Consider the following 24265-nt stretch of genomic DNA (forward strand, 5'->3'; position numbering starts at 1 on the left):
AGAGCTGCACTCACTATTCTGCTGGTGGAGTCACTGTGTACATACATTACATTACTTATCCTGTACTGATCCTGAGTTACATTCTGTATTATACTCCAGAGCTGTACTCACTATTCTGCTGGTTACCATTGGAAACAGTCAGCCCCCGTCGTCCCGCAGCTCCTAGGTGTACTCTGTGTACTGTCCACCCATCCATATATACTGCAGTAGAAGTATAGCCGGTGCTTTCTGCTGGCAGGTACCTGGACCCCATCCCTAGTGACCCGACTCCCTGCACATATGAGCCACCTGATCTTTACAGACACTGAGACATTTCAAAATAGGCCTATATTTATATACATAACGGAGGGTATATACATAGTCATACAATCGCTGCTCAATCATTCTGTGCAGCCCCCTCTCACTACCACATGGACACTTGAGCTTGGTCCTCCCACTGCAGGGTGACATACAGAGGGCTATATGACACATGGAGCTGGCTCCTCCCACTGCAGGGTGACATGAAGCTGGCTCCTCCCACTGCAGGGTGACATATTAGAGTCAGCTGATCACTTTGGTCTGTGCAGATTGCTCTGATCACCCATTGGGTGTTATATATTAGAGAAGGTTTGGATCTCCTGTGCTGGCAGATATAGACATGGAGGACGTCTTCTTAGATCCTCCTGAAGATGGAGAAGATGCCCCCATCACGTGGCGTTCTGCGGCTGTCTCTTCTGATGGGGGTGGATGGTGAGGTCTCGGAGGTCTTCTCCTGCTCTCGCTGGGACTTCAACTGCTGGTTGATCACAATTTGCATATCGTCCTGTGCGGAGAACAGTAACAAAGGTCAACGCATGGAAATCTGACCAGAACCCCAACAGCTCCGGCTACAACATGCACCAGTACCCCCAAAATCTTACCCCCAGGATGGGACAGGTTAGATGTCATTCACTGACATATAGTAGTTATAGAATAAGGGCGGAGCCAACTGCATTACCTGTATTCTCTACAGCAACGCAGAGAGGTGGCCTTCATGGTACAAGCATATACAGAGAAGGGTAGAAAGTATCTACAGGTTGTCGCTGATGCTTGTTAGTCACTGACTAAGGTGGCACAGACATAGGAGCGGTCGGCCCCGGCTCCACTGATATGGGGCAAGGCTGGTCACGTAGGGGGCAGCACTATTGTCCACAGTAAGAGAAGACTCTGGGCAGCTTTATTCTGCTCGTCTGTGCCTCACCTGCCATGCCTCCAGCTCCTGGCTCAGTAACACTTTCTGCTCCACCGCGCTGAGAAGCTGCCGACTCATCGACTCCTTCTCCAGGCGACATTTTGCCAACTCCAATTCCAGCTCTCCTTTCCTGTGGATGAAAAGCAGCAATCAGGACCACGGAGTGTGAGACATCAATCATAGCAAGATCTGCTGCCAATGACACCATCTAGAGCAAAGAGGTGGCCCTCATGAGCCTGATGTGTAGCCCCCAGGACCAAGCAAATTGATACGGTGCAGCTGCCTTTTCCAGGACAGTTATCAGACATGAACTTCTGTATGCTCAGCCCCATCGCCTGCTCTGTAGGGGGCGCTGTGTTTCTACACATAGTGGGTGTATGGAGTCTCTTATATACCTGGACCGTGTTCCCTCCAAATGTATTTGACTTAAATTAAGAACAGCTCTAGAATTTTTAGTCATTACAGACGTCCATCCGCTTACCCAGCTATGGATGAACGTGGCTGGAGCCAAGGACTCCATTTGAGGCCCCAAAATATATCTGATTGACCATTACTGGTCTATATTGTCATATCCCAGTCACCAGACATCCACTTCTACATCATCCCAGTCACCGGTCATCCACTTCTACTTCATCCCAGTCACTGGTCATCCACTTCTACATCATCCCAGTCACCGGTCATCCACTTCTATATCATCCCAGTTACCGGTCATCCACTTCTACTTCATCCCAGTCACCGGTCATCCACTTCTACATCATCCCAGTCACCGGTCATCCACTTCTACATCATCCCAGTCACCAGACATCCACTTCTACATCATCCCAGTCACCAGACATCCACTTCTACATCATCCCAGTCACCGGTCATCCACATCATCCCAGTCACTGGTCATCCACTTCTACATCATCCCAGTCACCGGTCATCCACTTCTATATCATCCCAGTTACCGGTCATCCACTTCTACATCATCCCAGTCACCGGTCATCCACTTCTACATCATCCCAGTCACCGGTCATCCACTTCTACATCATCCCAGTCACTGGTCATCCTCTTCTACATCATCCCAGTCACCGGTCATCCTCTTCTACATCATCCCAGTCACCGGTCATCCACTTCTACATCATCCCAGTCACCGGTCATCCACTTCTACAACATCCCAGTCACCGGTCATCCACTTCTACATCATCCACTTCACCGGTCATCCAATTCTACATCATCCCAATCACCGGTCATCCACTTCTACGTCATCTCCGTCACCAGTCATCCTCTTCTACATCATCCTAGTCACCGGTCATCCACTTCTACATCATCCCCGTCACCGGTCATCCTCTTCTACATCATCCTAGTCACCGGTCATCCACTTCTACATCATCCCCGTCACCGGTCATCCACTTCTACATCATCCTAGTCACCGGTCATCCTCTTCTACATCATCCCAGTCACCAGTCATCCTCTTCTACATCATCCCAGTCACCGGTCATCCACATCTACATCATCCTCGTCACCGGTCATCCACTTCTACATCATCCTCGTCACCGGTCATCCACCTCTCATCCCAGTCACCGGTGATCTACTTCTCATCCCAGTCACCGGTCATCCACTTCTACATCATCCTAGTCACCGGTCATCCACTTCTACGTCATCCCAGTCACCGGTCATCCACTTCTACATCATCCCAATCACCGGTCATCCACTTCTACGTCATCTCCGTCACCGGTCATCCTCTTCTACATCATCCTAGTTACCGGTCATCCACTTCTACATCATCCCAGTCACCGGTCATCCACTTCTCATCCCAGTCACCGGTCATCCACTTCTCATCCCAGTCACCGGTCATCTACGACTCATCCCAGTCACCGGTCATCTACGACTCATCGCAGTCACCGGTCATCTACTTCTCATCCCAGTCACCAGTCATCTACTTCTCATCCCAGTCACCGGTCAGCCACTTCTCATCCCAGTCACCGGTCAGCCACTTCTCACTTCAGTCACCGGTCATCCACTTCTCATCCCAGTCACCGGTCATCTACGACTCATCCCAGTCACCGGTCATCTACGACTCATCCCAGTCACCGGTCATCTACGACTCATCGCAGTCACCGGTCATCTACTTCTCATCCCAGTCACCAGTCATCTACTTCTCATCCCAGTCACCGGTCAGCCACTTCTCATCCCAGTCACCGGTCATCCACTTCTCATCCCAGTCACCGGTCATCTACGACTCATCCCAGTCACCGGTCATCTACGACTCATCGCAGTCACCGGTCATCTACTTCTCATCCCAGTCACCAGTCATCTACTTCTCATCCCAGTCACCGGTCATCTACGACTCATCCCAGTCACCGGTCATCTACGACTCATCGCAGTCACCGGTCATCTACTTCTCATCCCAGTCACCAGTCATCTACTTCTCATCCCAGTCACCGGTCAGCCACTTCTCATCCCAGTCACCGGTCATCTACGACTCATCCCAGTCACCGGTCATCCACTTCTCATCCCAGTCACCGGTCATCTACGACTCATCCCAGTCACCGGTCATCTACAACTCATCGCAGTCACCGGTCATCTACTTCTCATCCCAGTCACCAGTCATCTACTTCTCATCCCAGTCACCGGTCAGCCACTTCTCATCCCAGTCACCGGTCAGCCACTTCTCACTTCAGTCACCGGTCATCTACTTCTCATTTCAGTCACTGGTCATCTACTTCTCATCCCCTGGCACTGTAGTCACTCAGTTCCTCCTCACTTCATAATGGCTTCATCGCGGTCGGACACGGCTTGTCTCAGGACGGTGTCGCGGTCATTCTGCTGAAACATTTCCCGTAGTTTCTGAAGTTCCTGTTGCAGAGATTTTATCTCTATAAATTGAAGGTTGACCTATGAAGAGAGTGGACATTAGGTGTGAGGAGTGGAGACCCTATATACAGTCTATGAGCATATATATATATATATATATATATATATATATATATATATATATATGTCCTCACCAGATCCTGCAGCCTGACAATCTCCTCTTCCTTCTCCTGGATCACTTCTCTTTCTCTTTGGGTTTTATATGAGGACATGTGACTAGCAGCAGAAACTCCTCTCGTCTGTCCCCCAAACTGAAGTGAGGGGTTCATTGAGGCGCTCTGAGAATGAGAAACATGATATAATAGAGATGGGCAGGACGAAAGCTCCTTTAGGGGGCGACACACAGGATTCCATGACATTAGGGGATCATCTGGACGATTATCTGTACCGTTATTAGTCCTACAGAACCAGAACTGCTTCATCTATGTGTGAGCCGCAGTTTAGATGCCACTCTGTGCAGATCATCATCATGATGATGGGGTGATAGTTTGGGGTGATCTGGAGGACTAATGATGGGGTGGTGTGAAGGGCAGATAGTTGGGTGATGTGCAGGACTAATGATGGGGTGGTGGGAAGGGCAGATAGTTGGGTGATGTGGAGGACTAATGATGGGGTGGTGGGAAGGGCAGATAGTTGGGTGATGTGGAGGACTAATGATGGGGTGGTGGGAAGGGCAGATAGTTGGGTGATGTGGAGGACTAATGATGGGGTGGTGGGAAGGGCAGATAGTTGGGTGATGTGGAGGAGTAATGATGGGGTGGTGTGAAGGGCAGATAGTTGGGTGATGTGGAGGACTAATGATGGGGTGGTGGGAAAGGCAGATAGTTGGGTGATGTGGAGGACTAATGATGGGGTGGTGGGAAGGGCAGATAGTTGGGTGATGTGGAGGACTAATGATGGGGTGGTGGGAAGGGCAGATAGTTGGGTGATGTGGAGGAGTAATGATGGGGTGGTGGGAAGGGCAGATAGTTGGGTGATGTGGAGGAGTAATGATGGGGTGGTGTGAAGGGCAGATAGTTGGGTGATGTGAAGATAGGGCTGGGCAATTAATCAGAAGAAAAAAAATGAAACCGTAATTCAGAGCAGATAACCGACGCCATCTTGCGCATTTTGTTTTTTTATTGTTCAGTTATGTCCTGGTCTTAACGGTATCTGCGTCTTCAGGAAAAAGAAACCAAATGGGAACCGTCAGCCTTATACTGTGTGAGGGCAGCTACAGGGGCATTATACTGTGTGGAGGCAGCTACAGGGGCATTATACTGTGTGGGGGCAGCTACAGGGGCATTATACTGTGTGGAGGCAGCTACAGGGGCATTATACTGTGTGGAGGCAGCTACAGGGGCATTATACTGTGTGGAGGCAGCTATGGGGGCATTATACTGTGTGGGGCAGCTATGGGGGCATTATACTGTGTGGTGGCAGCTATGGGGCATTATACTGTGTGGGGGCAGCTATGGGGACATTATACTGTGTGGGGGCAGCTATGGGGGCATTATACTGTGTGGGGCAGCTATGGGGGCATTATACTGTGTGGCGGCAGCTATGGGGCATTATACTGTGTGGCGGCAGCTATGGGGCATTATACTGTGTGGAGGCAGCTATGGGGACATTATACTGTGTGGAGGCAGCTATGGGGACATTATACTGTGCGGGGGCAGCTATGGGGGCATTATACTGTGTGGGGGCAGCTATGGGGACATTATACTGTGTGGAGGCAGCTATGGGGACATTATACTGTGTGGAGGCAGCTACAGGGGCATTATACTGTGTGGAGGCAGCTACAGGGGCATTATACTGTGTGGAGGCAGCTATGGGGGCATTATACTGTGTGGGGCAGCTATGGGGGCATTATACTGTGTGGTGGCAGCTATGGGGCATTATACTGTGTGGGGGCAGCTATGGGGACATTATACTGTGTGGAGGCAGCTACAGGGGCATTATACTGTGTGGGGGCAGCTATGGGGGCATTATACTGTGTGGGGGCAGCTATGGGGACATTATACTGTGTGGAGGCAGCTATGGGGACATTATACTGTGTGGAGGCAGCTATGGGGACATTATACTGTGTGGAGGCAGCTATGGGGACATTATACTGTGCGGGGGCAGCTATGGGGGCATTATACTGTGTGGGGGCAGCTATGGGGACATTATACTGTGTGGAGGCAGCTATGGGGACATTATACTGTGTGGAGGCAGCTATGGGGGCATTATACTGTGTGGCGGCAGCTATGGGGACATTATACTGTGTGGTGGCAGCTATGGGGGCATTATACTGTGTGGAGGCAGTTATGGGGACATTATACTGTGTGGAGGCAGCTATGGGGACATTATACTGTGTGGGGGCAGCTATGGGGCATTATACTGTGTGGGGGCAGCTATGGGGGCATTATACTGTGTGGGGGCAGCTATGGGGCATTATACTGTGTGGAGGCAGCTATGGGGGCATTATACTGTGTGGGGGTAGCTATGGGGCATTATACTGTGTAGGGGCAGCTATGGGGGCATTATACTGTGTGGGGGCAGCTATGGGGACATTATATTGTGTGGGGGCAGCTATGGGGACATTATATTGTGTGGGGGTAGCTATGGGGGCATTATACTGTGTGGGGGCAGCTATGGGGACATTATACTGTGTGGGGGCAGCTATGTGGACAATATACTGTGTAGGGGCAGCTATGGGGACATTATACTGTGTGGGGGCAGCTATGGAGGCATTATACTGTGGGGGCAGCTATGGGGACATTATACTGTGTGGGGGCAGCTATGGGGGCATTATACTGTGTGGAGGCAGCTATGGGACATTATACTGTGTGGGGGCAGCTATGGGGGCATTATACTGTGTGGGGTTCAGTTATGAGGACATTATACTGTGTGGAGGCAGCTATGGGGGCATTATACTGTGTGGAGGCAGCTATGGGTACATTATACTGTGTGGGGGCAGCTATAGGGACATTATACTGTGTGGAGGCAGCTATGGGGACATTATACTGTGTGGGGGCAGCTATGGGGACATTATACTGTGTGGGGGCAGCTATGGAGGCATTATACTGTGGGGGCCGCTATGGGGGCATTATACTGTCTGGAGGCAGCTATGGGGACATTATACTGTGTGGGGGCAGCTATGGGGGCATTATACTGTGTGGGGGCAGCTATGGAGGCATTATACTGTGGGGGCCGCTATGGGGGCATTACACTGTATGGGGGCAGCTATGGGGGCATTATAGTGTTTGGGGGCATTATAATGTGTGGGGGCAGCTATGGGGGCATAATAGTGTGTGGGGGCAGCTATGGGGTATTATACAGTGTGGAGGCAGCTATGGGGGCATTATACTGTGTGGAGGCAGCTATGAGGACATTATACTGTGTGGAGGCAGCTATGGGGACATTATACTGTGTGGGAGCAGCTATGGGGACATTATACTGTGTGGGGGCAGCTATGGGGACATTATAATGTGTGGGGGCAGCTATGGGGACATTATACTGTGTGGAGGCAGCTATGGGGACATTATACTGTGTGGAGGCAGTTATGGGGACATTATAATGTGTGGGGGCAGCTATGGGGTATTATACTGTGTGGAGGCAGCTATGGGGACATTATACTGTGTGGAGGCAGCTATGGGGGCATTATACTGTGTGGAGGCAGCTATGGGGGCATTATACTGTGTGGGGGCAGCTATGGGGACATTATACTGTGTGGCGGCAGCTATGGGGGCATTATACTGTGCGGGGGCAGTGTCAGGGGGCATTATACTGTGTGGAGGCAGCTATGGGGACATTATACTGTGTGGAGGCAGCTATGGGGACATTATACTGTGTGGGGCAGCTATGGGGGCATTATACTGTGTGGGGGGCAGCTATGGGGGCATTATACTGTGTGGGGCAGCTATGGGGGCATTATACTGTGTGGGGGGCAGCTATGGGGGCATTATACTGTGTGGGGGCAGCTATGGGGGCATTATACTGTGTGGAGGCAGCTATGGGGGCATTATACTGTGTGGGGAGGCAGCTATGGGGGCATTATACTGTGTGGGGGCAGCTATGGGGGCATTATACTGTGTGGGGGCAGCTATGGGGACATTATACTGTGTAGTGGCAGCTATGGGGACATTATACTGTGTAGTGGCAGCTATGGGGGCATTATACTGTGTGGGGGCAGCTATGGGGACATTATACTGTGTGGGGGCAGCTATGGGGACAGTATACTGTGTGGAGGCAGCTATGGGGACATTATACTGTGTGGAGGCAGCTATGGGGACATTATACTGTGTGGAGGCAGCTATGGGGACATTATACTGTGTGGAGGCAGCTATGAGGACATTATACTGTGTGGAGGCAGCTATGGGGACATTATACTGTGTGGGGGCAGCTATGGGGGTATTATACTGTGGAGGCAGCTATGGGGGCATTATACTGTGTGGAGGCAGCTATGGGGACATTATACTGTGTGGGGGCAGCTATGGGGCATTATACAGTGTGGAGGCAGCTATGGGGGCATTATACTGTGTGGAGGCAGCTATGGGGACATTATACTGTGTGGAGGCAGCTGTGGGGGCATTATACTGTGTGGGGGCAGCTATGGGGGCATATACTGTGTGGAGGCAGCTATGGGGACATTATACTGTGTGGAGGCAGCTATGGGGACATTATACTGTGTGGAGGCAGCTATGAGGACATTATACTGTGTGGAGGCAGCTATGGGGACATTATACTGTGTGGAGGCATCTATGGGGGCATTATACTGTGTGGGGGCATTATACTGTGTGGAGGCAGCTATGGGGGCATTATACTGTGTGGAGGCATCTATGGGGGCATTATACTGTGTGGGGGCATTATACTGTGTGGAGGCAGCTATGGGGACATTATACTGTGTGGAGGCAGCTATGGGGACATTATACTGTGTGGAGGCATCTATGGGGGCATTATACTGTGTGGGGGCATTATACTGTGTGGAGGCAGCTATGGGGACATTATACTGTGTGGAGGCAGCTATGGGGACATTATACTGTGTGGAGGCAGCTATGGGGACATTATACTGTGTGGAGGCAGCTATTGGGGTCATTATACTGTGTGGAGGCAGCTATGGGGACATTATACTGTGTGGAGGCAGCTATGGGGGCATTATACTGTGTGGAGGCAGCTATTGGGGTCATTATACTGTGTGGAGGCAGCTATGGGGTATTATACTGTGTGGAGGCAGCTATGGGGACATTATACTGTGTGGAGGCAGCTATTGGGGTCATTATACTGTGTGGGGGCAGCTATGGGGCATTATACTGTGTGGGGGCAGCTATGGGGACATTATTCAGTGTGGGGAGCAGCTATGGGGACATTATACCGTGCGGAGGCAGCTATGGGGGCATTATACTGTGTGGGGCAGCTATGGGGTCATTATACTGTGTGGGGGCAGCTATGGGGCATACTGTGTGGGGGCAGCTATGGGGACATTATACTGTGTGGGGGCAGCTATGGGGCATTATACTGTGTGGGGGCAGCTATGGGGGCATTATACTGTGTGGGGGCAGCTATGGGGTATTATACTGTGTGGAGGCAGCTATGGGGGCATTATACTGTGTGGGGGCAGCTATGGGGGCATTATACTGTGTGGGGGCAGCTATGGGGACATTATACTGTGTGGAGGCAGCTATGGGGACATTAGACTGTGTGGAGGCAGCTATGGGGACATTATACTGTGTGGGGGCAGCTATGGGGACATTATACTGTGTGGAGGCAGCTATGGGGCATTATACTGTGTGGAGGCAGCTATGAGGACATTATACTGTGTGGAGGCAGCTATGGGGACATTATACTGTGTGGAGGCAGCTATGGGGACATTATACTGTGTGGAGGGCAGTTATGGGGACATTATACTGTGTGGAGGCAGCTATGGGGACATTATACTGTGTGGAGGCAGCTATGGGGACATTATACTGTGTGGAGGCAGCTATGGGGGCATTATACTGTGTGGTGGCAGCTATGAGGACATTATACTGTGTGGGGGCAGCTATGGGGACATTATACTGTGTGGAGGCAGCTATGGGGACATTATACTGTGTGGAGGCAGCTATGGGGGCATTATACTGTGTGGAGGCAGCTATGGGGACATTATACTGTGTGGAGGCAGCTATGGGGACATTATACTGTGTGGGGGCAGCTATGGGGACATTATACTGTGTGGGGGCAGCTATGGGGACATTATACTGTGTGGAGGCAGCTATGGGGACATTATACTGTGTGGAGGCAGCTATGGGGACATTATACTGTGTGGAGGCAGCTATGGGGGCATTATACTGTGGGGGCAGCTATGGGGACATTATACTGTGTGGGGGCAGCTATGGGGGCATTATACTGTGTGGAGGCAGCTATGGGGGCATTATACTGTGTGGAGGCAGCTATGGGGACATTATACTGTGGGGGGGGGGCAGCTATGGGGCATTATACTGTGTGGAGGCAGCTATGGGGGCATTATACTGTGTGGGGGCAGCTATGGGGGCATTATACTGTGTGGGGGCAGCTATGGGGACATTATTCTGTGTGGGGAGCAGCTATGGGGGCATTATACTGTGTGGGGGCAGCTATAGGTGCATTATACTGTGGGGCGCAGCTATGGGGCATTATACTGTGTGGGGGCAGCTATGGGGGCATTATACTGTGGGGCGCAGCTATGGGGCATTATACTGTGTGGGCGCAGCTATGGGGCATTATACTGTGGGGGGGGCAGCTATGGGGGCATTATACTGTGTGGGGGCAGTGTCAGGGGGGTATATTATATACAGCAGGTTCAGGGGGATAAATACTAATTCAGTGGTGTAATATGCAAGTAGGGAGCGTGCCCTAAATAATCGGTCAATAATCGTAATCGAGGTCACATGTTCAATTAATCGTGATTTTGATTTAGGTTATAATCGTCCAGCCCTATGAGGAGGGCAGATAATGGGGTGATGTGGAGGGCAGATAATGGGGTGATGGGGAGGGCAGATAATGGGGTGTTGTGGAGGGCAGATAATGGGGTGATGGGGAGGGCAGATAATTTGGTGATGTGGAGGGCAGATAATGGGGTGATGTGGAGTGCAGATGATGGGGTGATGGGGAGGGCAGATAATGGGGTGATGTGGAGGGCAGATAATGGGGTGATGGGGAGGGCAGATAATGGGGTGATGTGGAGGGCAGATAATGGGGTGATGTGGAGGGCAGATAATGGGGTGATGTGGAGGGCAGATAATGGGGTGATGGGGAGGGCAGATAATGGGGTGATGTGGAGGGCAGATAATGGGGTGATGTGGAGGGCAGATAATGGGGTGATGGGGAGGGTAGATAATGGGGTGATGGGGAGGGCAGATAATGGGGTGATGAAGAGGGCCGATAATGGGGTGATGAAGAGGGCAGATAATGGGGTGATGGGGAGGGCAGATAATGGGGTGATGGGGAGGGTAGATAATGGGGTGATGGGGAGGACAGATAATGGGGTGATGAGGAGGGCAGATAATGGGGTGATGAAGAGGGCAGATAATGGGGTGATGGGGAGGGCAGATAATGGGGTGATGGGGAGGGCAGATAATGGGGTGATGTGAAGGACAGATAAAGGGGTGATGAAGAGGGCAGATAATAGGGTGATGTGGAGGGTAGATAATGGGGTGATGGGGAGGGCAGATAATGGGGTGATGGGGAGGGTAGATAATGGGGTGATGGGGAGGACAGATAATGGGGTGATGAGGAGGGCAGATAATGGGGTGATGAAGAGGGCAGATAATGGGGTGATGGGGAGGACAGATAATGGGGTGATGTGGAGGTCAGATAATGGGGTGATGTCGAGAGCAGATAATGGGGTGATGTAGAGGGCAGATAATAGGGTGATGTGGAGGGCAAATAATGGGGTGATGTGGAGGGCAGATAATGGGGTGATGTGGAAGATTGATGATGGGGTGATGTGGTGGACTGATGATGGGGTGATGTGGTGGGCAGATGATGGGGTGATGTGGAACACTGATGATGGGGTGATGTGGAGCACTGATGATGGGGTGATGTGGACTGATGATGGGGTGATGTGGAGGACTGATGATGGGGTGATGTGGATCACTGATGATGGGGTTATGTGGAGGACTGATGGGGTGATGTGGAGGACTGATGATGGGGTGATGCGGTGGGCAGATAAAGGGGTGATGTGGAGGACTGATAATGGGGTGATGTGGAGGGCAGATAAAAGGGTGATGTGGAGGGCAGATAAAAGGGTGATGTGGAGGGCAGATAGTGGGGTGATGTGAAGGACAGATAGTGGGGTGATGTGGAGGGTAGATAATGGGGTGATGGGGAGGACTGATAATGGGGTGATGGGGAGGACTGATAATGGGGTGATGTGGGAGGGCAGATAGTGGGGTGATGTGAAGGGCAGATAATGGGGTGATGAGGAGGGCAGATAATGGGGTGATGAAGAGGGCAGATAATGGGGTGATGGGGAGGCCAGAAAATGGGGTGATGGGGAGGGCAGATAATGGGGTGATGTGGAGGGCAGATAATGGGGTGATGTGGAGGACTGATGATGGGGTGACGTGGAGGACTGATGATGGGGTGATGTGGAGCACTGATGATGGGGTGATGTGGTGGGCAGATGATGGGGTGATGTGGAGGGCAGATAATGGGGTAATGTGGAGGACTGATGATGGGGTGATTTGAAGGGCTGATGATGGGGTGATGTGGAGGACTGATGATGGGGTGATGTGGAGGGCAGATAATGGGGTGATGTGGAGGGCAGATAATGGGGTGATGTGGAGGACTGATGATGGGGTGATGTGGAGGACTGATGATGGGGTGATGTGGAGGACTGATGATGGGGTGATGTGGAGGGCTGATGATGGGGTTGATGTGGAGGGCAGATAATAGGGGGAGGTGGAGGACTGATGATGGGGTGATGTAGAGACTGATAATGGGGTGATGGGGTGGGCAGATAATGGGGTGATGTGGAGTGCAGATGATGGGGTGATGTGGAGTGTAGATGATGGGGTGATGTGGAGTGCAGATGATGGGGTGATGTGGAGTGCAGATGATGGGGTGATGTTGAGTCCAGATAATGGGGTGATGTGGAGTGCAGATGATGGGGTGATGTGGAGTGCAGATGATGGGGTGATGTGGAGTGCAGATGATGGGGTGATGTGGAGTGCAGATGATGGGGTGATGTGGAGTGCAGATGATGGGGTGATGTGGAGTGCAGATGATGGGGTGTTGTGGAGTGCAGATGATGGGGTGATGTGGAGTGCAGATAATGGGGTGATGTGGAGTGCAGATGATGGGGTGATGTGGAGTGCAGATAATGGGGTGATGTGGAGTGCAGATGATGGGGTGATGGAGTGCAGATGATGGGGTGATGTGGAGGACTGATGATGGGGTGATGTGGAGTGCAGATGATGGGGTGATGTGGAGTGCAGATGATGGGGTGATGTGGAGTGCAGATGATGGGGTGATGTGGAGTGCAGATGATGGGGTGATGGAGTGCAGATGATGGGGTGATGTGGAGTGCAGATGATGGGGTGATGTGGAGTGCAGATGATGGGGTGATGTGGAGTGCAGATGATGGGGTGATGTGGAGTGCAGATAATGGGGTGATGTGGAGGACTGATGATGGGGTGATGTGGAGGACTGATGATGGGGTGATGTGGTGGAGTGATGAGGTGGCAGATTTGAAGGTTCCTCACCTCATGTTCTGGGCCACTTGATGTCTCTTGCATCTCAGAATGTAGAGAGTGCTGGCTGTCTTGCATAGGCAGGTGACTGTCTCTCAGCTTCAGCTCGTCCTGGAGATCTTGCACTTGTGTCTGCAGTGATCTCTGACTTTCTCTTAGACCCTCAACTTCTAACTGTTTTTCCTGCAACTGGAAGAGACATTCATCTTCTTAATGCTTCATCGTAAGGAACAGTCTAGTATTAAGGACTGTCTGATGGTGAGATCCAGGGACATGACGTGGATGGAATATTTTGCACCGGGTCAGGGTGTTTTCCATACAGATTTGTGATGTGACGGGACTCTAGGGACAGCTTCTCAGTTTCTCACCCTCTGTCCCTTTCACTTGTTACCTTTGCTTCTGTCCCGTTCTGCTGTCTCTCCTGCTGCAGGACTGTCTCTTTCAGGCGGAACATCATCATCTGTCCACTCTCATTGACCTCCCGAAGATTTTTAATCTGAGACTCCATGTCTATCTTCTTCTCCAGCAAGAGAGCGTTCTATACAACAAACAAGAGAGCTGAGCAGTGTACAACTACACTGCAATCATCTACAGTGCACTCTCATCATCCACACTGCACTCATCTGACCCCACACTGCACTCTCATCATCCTCCATGTATCCTCACTTATCTGACCCCACACTGCATTCTCATCATCCTCCATGTATCCTCACTTATCTGACCCCACACTGCATTCTCATCATCCACATTGCATTCTTATCCTTCAAATTTCACTGCCATCCACACTGCACTGTCATCGTCCACACTGAATTCTCATCATCTGCACTCTCATCATCCACACTGCACTCCCGTCATCCACACTGCAGTCTTATCCTTCACACTGCACTGTCATCCACACTAAACCCTTATCACCCACACTGCACTCTCATCATACTCCATGTATCCTCACTTATCTGACCCCACACTGCATTCTCATCATCCACATTACACTGTCATCATCTTCACTGAATTCTCATCATCATCCACACTGCATTCTCATCATCTACACTGCACTCTCATCATCCTCCATGTATCCTCACTTATCTGACCCTACACTGCATTCTCATCATCCACACTGCACTCTCATCATCCTCCATGTATCCTCACTTATCTGACCCCACACTGCACTGTCATCGTCCACACTGCATTCTCATCATCCACGCTGCACTCTCATCATCCACGCTGCACTCTCATCATCCACGCTGCCGTCTTGTCCTTCACACTGCACTGTCATCGTCCACACTGCATTCTCATCATCCACACTGCATTCTCATAATTCTCCATGTATCCTCACTTATCTGACCCCCACACTGCATTCTCATCATCCACACTGCATTATCATCATCCACACTGCATTTTCATCATCCACACTGCACTCTCATCATCCTCCATGTATCCTCACTTATCTGACCCCACACTGCATTCTCATCATCCACACTGTAGTCTTATCCTTCACACTACACAGTCATCCACACTAACCCCTTATCATCCACACTGCACTCTCATCATCCATACTGCACTTTCATCATCCTCCATGTATCCTCACTTGTCTGACCCCACACTGCATTATCATCATCCACACTGCATTATCCTCATCCACACTGCATTCTCATCCTTCACATTTCACTGTCATCCACACTGCACTGTCATCGTCCACACTGCATTCTCATCATCCACATTACACTGTCATCATCCAAACCACATTCTCATCATCTACACTGAATTCTCATCATCCACACGGCACTCTCATCATCCTCCAGGTATCCTCACTTATCTGACCCCATACTGCATTCTCATATCATCCACGCTACATTCTCATCATCCACACTGCATTCTTATCCTTCACACTGCACTGTCATTCACACTAAACCCTTATCATCCACACTGCATTCTCATCATCCACATTACACTGTCCTCGTCCACACTGCATTCTCATCATCTACACTGAATTCTCACCATCATCCACACTGCATTCTCACCATCCACACTGCACTCTCATCATCCTCACTTATCTGACCCCACACTGCATTCTCATCATCCACACTGCATTCTCATAATCCACGCTGCATTCCTCATCCACGCTGCATTCTTATCCTTCACACTGAACTGTCATTCACACTGCACTGTCATCGTCCATGCTGCATTCTCATCATCCACACTGCACTCTCATCATCCTCTATGTATCCTCACTTATATGACCCCACACTGCATTCTTCTCATCCACACTGCATTCTCATCATCCACGCTGCATTCTTATCTTTCACACTGAACTGTCATCCACACTGCATGGTCATCGTCCATGCTGCATTCTCATCATCCACACTGCACTCTCACCATCCTCCATGTATCCTCACTTATCTGAACCTACACTGCATTCTCATCATCCACACTGCATTCTCATCATCCACACTGCACTCTCATCATCCTCCATGTATCCTCACTTATCTGACCCCACACTGCATTCTTCTCATCCACACTGCATTCTCATCATCCACGCTACATTCTCATCATCCACGCTGCATTCTCATCCTTCGCATTGCACGGTCATCCACACTGCACTGTCATCATCCACACTGCACTCTCACCATCCTCCATGTATCCTCAATTATCTGACCCTACACTGCATTCTCATCATCCACACTGCACTCTCATCATCCTCACTTATCTGACCCCACACTGTATTCTCATCATCCACACTGCATTCTCACCATCCACACTGCACTCTCATCATCTTCACTTATCTGACCCCACACTGCATTCTCATCATCCACACTGCATTCTCATCATCCACGCTGCATTCATCATCCACGCTGCATTCTTATCCTTCACACTGAACTGTCATCCACACTGCACTGTCATCGTCCACGCTGCACTCTCATCATCCACACTGCACTCTCATCATCCTCCATGTATCCTTAGTTATATGACCCCCCCCACACTGCATTCTAATCATCCACACTGCATTTTCATCATCCTCCATCTATCCTCACTTATCTGACCCAACACTGCATTCTTCTCATCCACACTGCATTCTCATCATCCACGCTACATTCTCATCATCCACATTACACTGTCGTCATTTACACTGCATTCTCATCATCTACACTGAATTCTCATCATCATTCACACTGCATTCTCATCATCCTCCATGTATCCTCACATCTGACCCCACACTGCATTCTCATTATCCACATTGCACTATCATCCACACTGCACTATCATCATCATCCACGTATCCACATTTATCTGACCCCACACTGCATTCTCATCATCCACACTGCACTGTCATCATACAAATGGCATTATCATCATCCACACTGCATTCTCATTACCCACACTGCATTCTCATCAACCACACTGTATTCTTATCACCCGCACTGCATTCTCATCATCCACACTGCACTGTCATCCACACTGCACTGTCATCGCCCACACTGCACTCTCATCTGACCCCCCCACACTGCATTCTCATCATCCACACTGCACTGTCATCATACAAACTGCCTTAACATCATCCACACGGCACTGTCATCCACACTGCATTCTCATTATCCGCACTGCATTCCCATCATCCGCACTGCACTGTCATCATCCACGCTACATTCTCATCATCCACACTGCATTCTTATCATTGACATTGCACTGCCATCCACACTGCACTGTCATCGCCCACACTGCACGATCATCATTTACACTGCACTGTCATCATCTACAATGCACTCTCAACATCCACACTGCACTCTCAACATCCTCCATGTAGCCTCACTTATCTGACCCCACACTGCATTCTCATCATCCACATTGCACTGCCATCCACACTGCACTGTCATCGCCCACACTGCACGATCATCATTTACACTGCACTGTCATCGTCTACAATGCACTCTCAACATCCACACTACAATCTCAACATCCTCCATGTAGCCTCACTTATCTGACCCCACACTGCATTCTCATCATCCACACTGCATTCTTATCCTTCACACTGCACAGTCATTCACACTAAACCCTTAGCATCCACACGGCATTCTCATCATCCACATTGCACTGTCCTCGTCCACACTGCATTCTCATCATCTACACTGAATTCTCAACATCATCCACACTGTATTCTCATCATCCACACTTATCTGACCCCACACTGCATTCTCATCATCCACGCTGCATTCTTATCCTTCACACTGAACTGTCATCCACACTGCACTGTCATCGTCCATGCTGCATTCTCATCATCCACACTACACTATCATCCACACTGCATTCTCATCATCCACACTACACTATCATCCACACTGCATTCTTATCTTCCACACTGCAATCTCATCATCCACACTACACTCTCATCATCCTCCATGTATCCTCACTTATCTGACCCCACACTGCATTATCATCATCCACGCTACATTCTCATCATCCACGCTACATTCTCATCATCCACGCTGCATTCTTATCCTTCACATTGCACGGTCATCCACACTACACTGTCATCATCCACACTGCACTCTCACCATCCTCCATGTATCCTCACTTATATGACCCCACACTGCATTCTCATCATCCACACTGCACTGTCATTATCCTCACGTAACTGACCCCACACTGCATGCTCATCATCCACACTGCACTGTCATCCACACTAAACCCTTATCATCCACACTGCATTCTCATCATCCACATTACACGGTCATAATTTACACTGCATTCTCATCATCCACACTGCACTCTCATCATCCACACTGCACTATCATCATCCACGTAGCCACACTTATCTGACCCCACACTGCATTCTTATCCTTCACATTGCACAGTCGTCACACTGCACTCTCATCGACCACACTGCACTTTCATCGACCACACTGCACTCTCATCATCCTCCATGTATCCTCACTTATCTGACCCCACACTGCACTCTCATCATCTGCTGTATGACATGATCCCCTCACCTCGCTCTGCAGACTTTGCAGCACGGGGGTGAACTGTCCTCGTCTCAGTATCAGCTCTCGGTTTTCTTCTCTCAGACACTCCAGCTGCAGAGTGAGAGACTTTTCCAGCAGAGAGGTCTAAAGAGAGAGAAGAGACCGATTATTACACACGACCCCCCCCCAGAGAAGACTGTATCTAATCCTGTCATGTGTGATACTGTCTGCTGAGCCACTGTATCTAATCCTATCATGTGTGATACTGTCTGCTGAGCCATTGTATCTAATCCTATCATGTGTGATACAGTCTGCTGAGCCATTGTATCTAACCCTATCATTTGTGATACTGTCTGCTGAGCCACTGTATCTAATCCTGTCATGTGTGATACGGTCTGCTGAGCTGTGTATCTAATTCTATCATGTGTAATACTGTCTGCTGAGCTGTGTATCTAATCCTATCATGTGTGATACTGTCTGCTGAGCTGTGTATCTAATCCTATCATGTGTGATACTGTCTGCTGAGCTGTGTATCTAATCCTATCATGTGTGATACTGTCTGCTGAGCTGTGTATCTAATCCTGTCATGTGTGATACTGTCTGCTGAGCCACTGTATCTAATCCTATCATGTGTGATACTGTCTGCTGAGCTGTGTATCTAATCCTATCATGTGTGATACTGACTGCTGAGCTGTGTATCTAATCCTATCATGTGTGATACTGTCTGCTGAGCTGTGTATCTAATCCTATCATGTGTGATACTGTCTGCTGAGCTGTGTATCTAATCCTATCATGTGTGATAGTCTGCTGAGCTGTGTATCTAATCCTATCATGTGTGATACTGTCTGCTGAGCCCTGTATCTAATCCTATCCTGTGTGACACTGTCTGCTGAGCTGTGTATCTAATCCTAACATGTGTGATACTGTCTGCTGAGCTGTGTATCTAATCCTATCATGTATGATACTGTCGGCTGAGCTGTGTATCTAATCCTATCATGTGTGATACTGTCTGCTGAGCTGCTGTATCTAATCCTATCATGTGTGATACTGTCTGCTGAGCTGTGTATCTAATCCTATCATGTGTGATACTGTCTGCTGAGCTGTGTATCTAATCCTATCATGTGTGATACTGTCTGCTCAGCTGTGTATCTAATCCTATCATGTGTGATACTGTCTGCTGAGCCGCTGTATCTAATCCTATCATGTGTGATACTGTCTGCTGATCTGTGTATCTAATCCTATCATGTGTGATACTGTCTCCTGAGCTGTGTATCTAATCCTATCATGTGTGGTACTGCCTGCTGAGCTGTATCTAATCCTATCATGTGTGATACTGTCTGCTCAGCCACTGTATCTAATCCTATCATGTGTGATACTGTCTGCTCAGCCACTGTATCTAATCCTATCATGTGTGATACTGTCTGCTGAGCTGTGTATCTAATCCTATCATGTGTAATACTGTCTGCTGAGCCGTGTATCTAATCCTATCATGTATGATACTGTCTGCTGTGCTGTGTATCTAATCCTATCATGTGTGATACTGTCTGCTGAGCTGTGTATCTAATCCTATCATGTGTGATACTGACTGCTAAGCTGTGTATCTAATCCTATCATGTGTGATACTGTCTGCTGAGCTGTGTATCTAATCCTATCATGTGTGATACTGTCTGCTGAGCCGTGTATCTAATCCTATCATGTGTGATACTGTCTGCTGAGCTGTGTATCTAATCCTATCATGTGTGATACTGTCTACTGGGCTGTGTATCTAATCCTATCATGTGTGATACGGTCTGCTGATCTGTGTATCTAATCCTATCATGTGTGATACTGTCTGCTCAGCCACTGTATCTAATCCTATCATGTGTGATACTGTCTGCTCAGCCACTGTATCTAATCCTATCATGTGTGATACTGTCTGCTGAGCCGTGTATCTAATCCTATCATGTGTGATACTGTCTGCTGAGCTTTGTATCTAATCCTATCATGTGTGATACTGTCTGCTGAGCTGTGTATCTAATCCTATCATGTGTGATACTGTCTGCTGAGCCCTGTATCTAATCCTATCATGTGTGATACTGTCTGCTGAGCTGTGTATCTAATCCTATCATGTGTTATACTGTCTGCTGAGCCACTGTATCTAATCCTATCATGTGTGATACTGTCTGCTGAGCTGTGTACCTAATCCTATCATGTATGATACTGACTGCTGAGCCGTGTATCTAATCATATCATGTGTGATACGGTCTGCTGAGCCCTGTATCTAATCCTATCATGTATGATACTGACTGCTGAGCTGTGTATCTAATCCTATCATGTGTGATACTGTCTGCTGAGCTGTATATCTAATCCTATCATGTGTGACACTGACTGCTGAGCTGTGTATCTAATCCTATCATGTGTGATACTGACTGCTGAGCTGTGTATCTAATCCTATCATGTGTGATACTGACTGCTACATACGGTGTATGATCGCGGAGGGCATGTAGTGAACACCAGAGAACAGCAGCGGGTGAGAGGCCTGTGATACCTGGGGGCCTGACGCCGGGAACTGCCGCCCTGATATCACGACACCCCCCCCAGTCCTGAGGATTAGAGGGCGGCAGAGCCACCAGCTGTCACCCCTCCCCCAGCACTCCGGATTATAGGATTACATGATAAGAGGATTCTGTCCCCATTACTGCTACACTGACCACAGGCCCGAACATGTATGTAACTTGTATCTAAGCCCTTCACACACCTTACTTCATTTCACTTTTACGATCAGAATGACCAAACCTGACTGTCTGCTGAGCTGTGTATCTAATCCTATCATGTGTGATACTGTCTGCTGAGCCACTGTATCTAATCCTATCATGTGTGACACTGTCTGCTGAGCTGTGTATCTAATCCTAACATGTGTGATACTGTCTGCTGAGCTGTGTATCTAATCCTATCATGTATGATACTGTCGGCTGAGCTGTGTATCTAATCCTATCATGTGTGATACTGTCTGCTGAGCTGCTGTATCTAATCCTACCATGTGTGATACTGTCTGCTGAGCTGTGTATCTAATCCTATCATGTGTGATACTGTCTGCTGGGCTGTGTATCTAATCCTATCATGTGTGATACTGTCTACTGAGCTGTGTATCTAATCCTATCATGTGTGATACTGTCTGCTGAGCTGTGTATCTAATCCTATCATGAGTGATACTGTCTGCTCAGCTGTGTATCTAATCCTATCATGTGTGATACTGTCTGCTGAGCCATGTATCTAATCCTATCATGTTTGATACTGTCTGCTGAGCTGTGTATCTAATCCTATCATGTGTGATACTGTCTGCTGAGCTGTGTATCTAATCCTATCATGTGTGATACTGTCTGCTGAGCTGCTGTATCTAATCCTATCATGTGTCATACTGTCTGCTGAGCTGTGTATCTAATCCTATCATGTGTGATACTGTCTGCTGAGCTGTGTATCTAATCCTATCATGTGTGATACTCCCTGCTGAGCTGTGTATCTAATCCTATCATGTGTGATACTGTCTGCTAAGCTGTGTATCTAATCCTATCATGTGTGATACTGTCTGCTCAGCCACTGTATCTAATCCTATCATGTGTGATACTGTCTGCTCAGCCACTGTATCTAATCCTATCATGTGTGATACTGTCTGCTCAGCTGTGTATCTAATCCTATCATGTTTGATACTGTCTGCTGAGCTGTGTATCTAATCCTATCATGTGTGATACTCCCTGTTGAGCTGTGTATCTAATCCTATCATGTGTGATACTGTCTGCTGAGCTGTGTATCTAATCCTATCATGTGTGATACTCCCTGCTGAGCTGTGTATCTAGTCCTATCCTGTGTGATACGGTCTGCTGTGTATCTAATCCGATCCTGTGTGATACGGTCTGCTGTATCTAAGCCTGGTGTGCTACGACCCGCTCACCTGCACCACCTGTTCCATGAGCCTCTGGTTCTGCTCGGACAGCTCCTGCACGGCGCTCGCGCTCTCCCGGCCGCAGTCCTTGTGCTCGGACGCCAGTTGTCGTATTTGTAGTCGGGCCTCGGTCAGGTCGCTCTCCAGGTCCGTGATTTGCGCTTTCCATTCGCCATCTTTCGCCTCCATCTTTAGGCGAAGCGCGTGCTTCTCCTGCTCCAGACGCTGCAACACAAAACATGATCCGGTTGGATCTCATATCTCCATGGGGAGGGGAGGGATGCACGTTGCATTGTGGGACATGTAGTTCTATTTCTCCCACAATGCACTGCAGGTGGTCACTAACGAAACGTCAAAACCGTCATTTTACACGAGCCAACGATCAGGCGAACTAGCTGCGTACAGGGAAAAGGTCAGCCGATGAATGATCGAGCACTCGATCGTCCACTGATCGCATATTTTATGCGGCAAAAAAAAATGGTGGCTGGTCGGCAGCACATCTCTCCGTGTAAACGGCGACAAACCACCGACTACGAGCGATCGTAGTGACCGGATATCCCCGCACTCCGACCGGCAACTGTGTTGTTAGATGGCGCTGGTTTAATGTGGTAAACACGGGTGACTATCTGCTCACGTAGAACCTCCGGGCGCCTTTCACACCTTTCAGATGTTATACACGTTTCTACACAAATCTGCCTCAAATCCGTAATCCAAGTGTATTCCTCGGTAAAACCGGCCTGCGGCTGCACGACGCTGTGAAATACGGAAAACACCTCAAGGAGCGACATGGCGTTTTTTTAGCGACGCAGTTTTTCATTTTCGCTCCCTAATATTTGCAGGCTGAAAAAGTGCAAAACGGAAGCACCATGGGAATCTACGTGAATCGTGACAAACTTTAGATGTGACTGGAGTATAGCACACGAACAGCAGAATTGTGACTGCAGCTCTGGATGTGACTGGAGTATCAGACAAGTAGAGGATATATATCAGGCATAGCCGCCCTCCGCTCACCTCTTGGGTTTCTCTCAGTTCCTCCTCTAGGGCCTCCCGGCTTTTTTCCAGGTAGTCGTTCCTCTCCAGAAGAGCTTTACCGAGTTCTGCTGCCAGGAGAAGGTCCTTGTCCTTCCTTTCCAGGGCGAGACTCAGGTCTTCCTCCCGCCGCTCCTCGTCATCCTCTTCTAGGTAGGAGGGTCGTCTTTCTATCAAGAATGGGTAAAAATGTTCCTCCATGGTGGGAGAAGCCATGCCACCATCCCAGCTGTGGGGGGCGCCCTCTCGAGTCTCCGCGTCTCCTGAGGTCATTAGACGGAGTAAACTGGAGAACAAATATAATGGAGAAAGGTGAAAAAGCAGTCAAACGAGGAGTATCCCGACCCCCTGAAGAAGCTGCCGACCACAGGGTCCACGTCCCGGCTATATCAGGGTAGAGATTTCAGCTCTGAAAGAGGCAGAATAATGAGTGCAGCTCTGGAGTATAATACAGGATGTAACTCCGGATCAGTACAGGATAAGTAATGTAATGTATGTACACAGTGACTCCACCAGCAGAATAGTGAGTGCAGCTCTGGAGTATAATGCAGGATGTAACTCAGGATCAGTACAGGATAAGTAATGTAATGTATGTACACAGTGACTCCACCAGCAGAATAGTGAG

General features: G+C 49.2%; 1 protein-coding gene across 2 annotated transcripts; it reads right to left on the bottom strand.

The window, feature by feature from the left end:
* Positions 1-328: 328 nt before the first annotated feature.
* BICDL2 (BICD family like cargo adaptor 2) lies at positions 329-23913 on the bottom strand. Of its 2 annotated transcripts, XM_075831498.1 has the most exons (9): positions 23623-23913; positions 22621-22836; positions 18720-18836; positions 14129-14275; positions 13750-13926; positions 4201-4344; positions 3957-4087; positions 1220-1340; positions 329-802 (listed from the first exon to the last, which is right to left on the bottom strand). In XM_075831498.1, the coding sequence occupies exons 1-9, from the start codon at positions 23911-23913 to the stop codon at positions 653-655; spliced, it is 1494 nt and encodes a 497-aa protein (XP_075687613.1). In that variant the 3' UTR covers positions 329-652. The 2 variants fall into 2 exon arrangements, with proteins under 2 accessions (XP_075687613.1, XP_075687614.1); XM_075831499.1 differs by lacking the exon at positions 4201-4344 and having other exon boundaries at positions 23623-23872.
* Positions 23914-24265: the final 352 nt, after the last annotated feature.

Source organism: Rhinoderma darwinii, chromosome 6 (assembly GCF_050947455.1).
Source record: "Rhinoderma darwinii isolate aRhiDar2 chromosome 6, aRhiDar2.hap1, whole genome shotgun sequence".
NCBI lineage: Eukaryota > Metazoa > Chordata > Amphibia > Anura > Rhinodermatidae > Rhinoderma > Rhinoderma darwinii.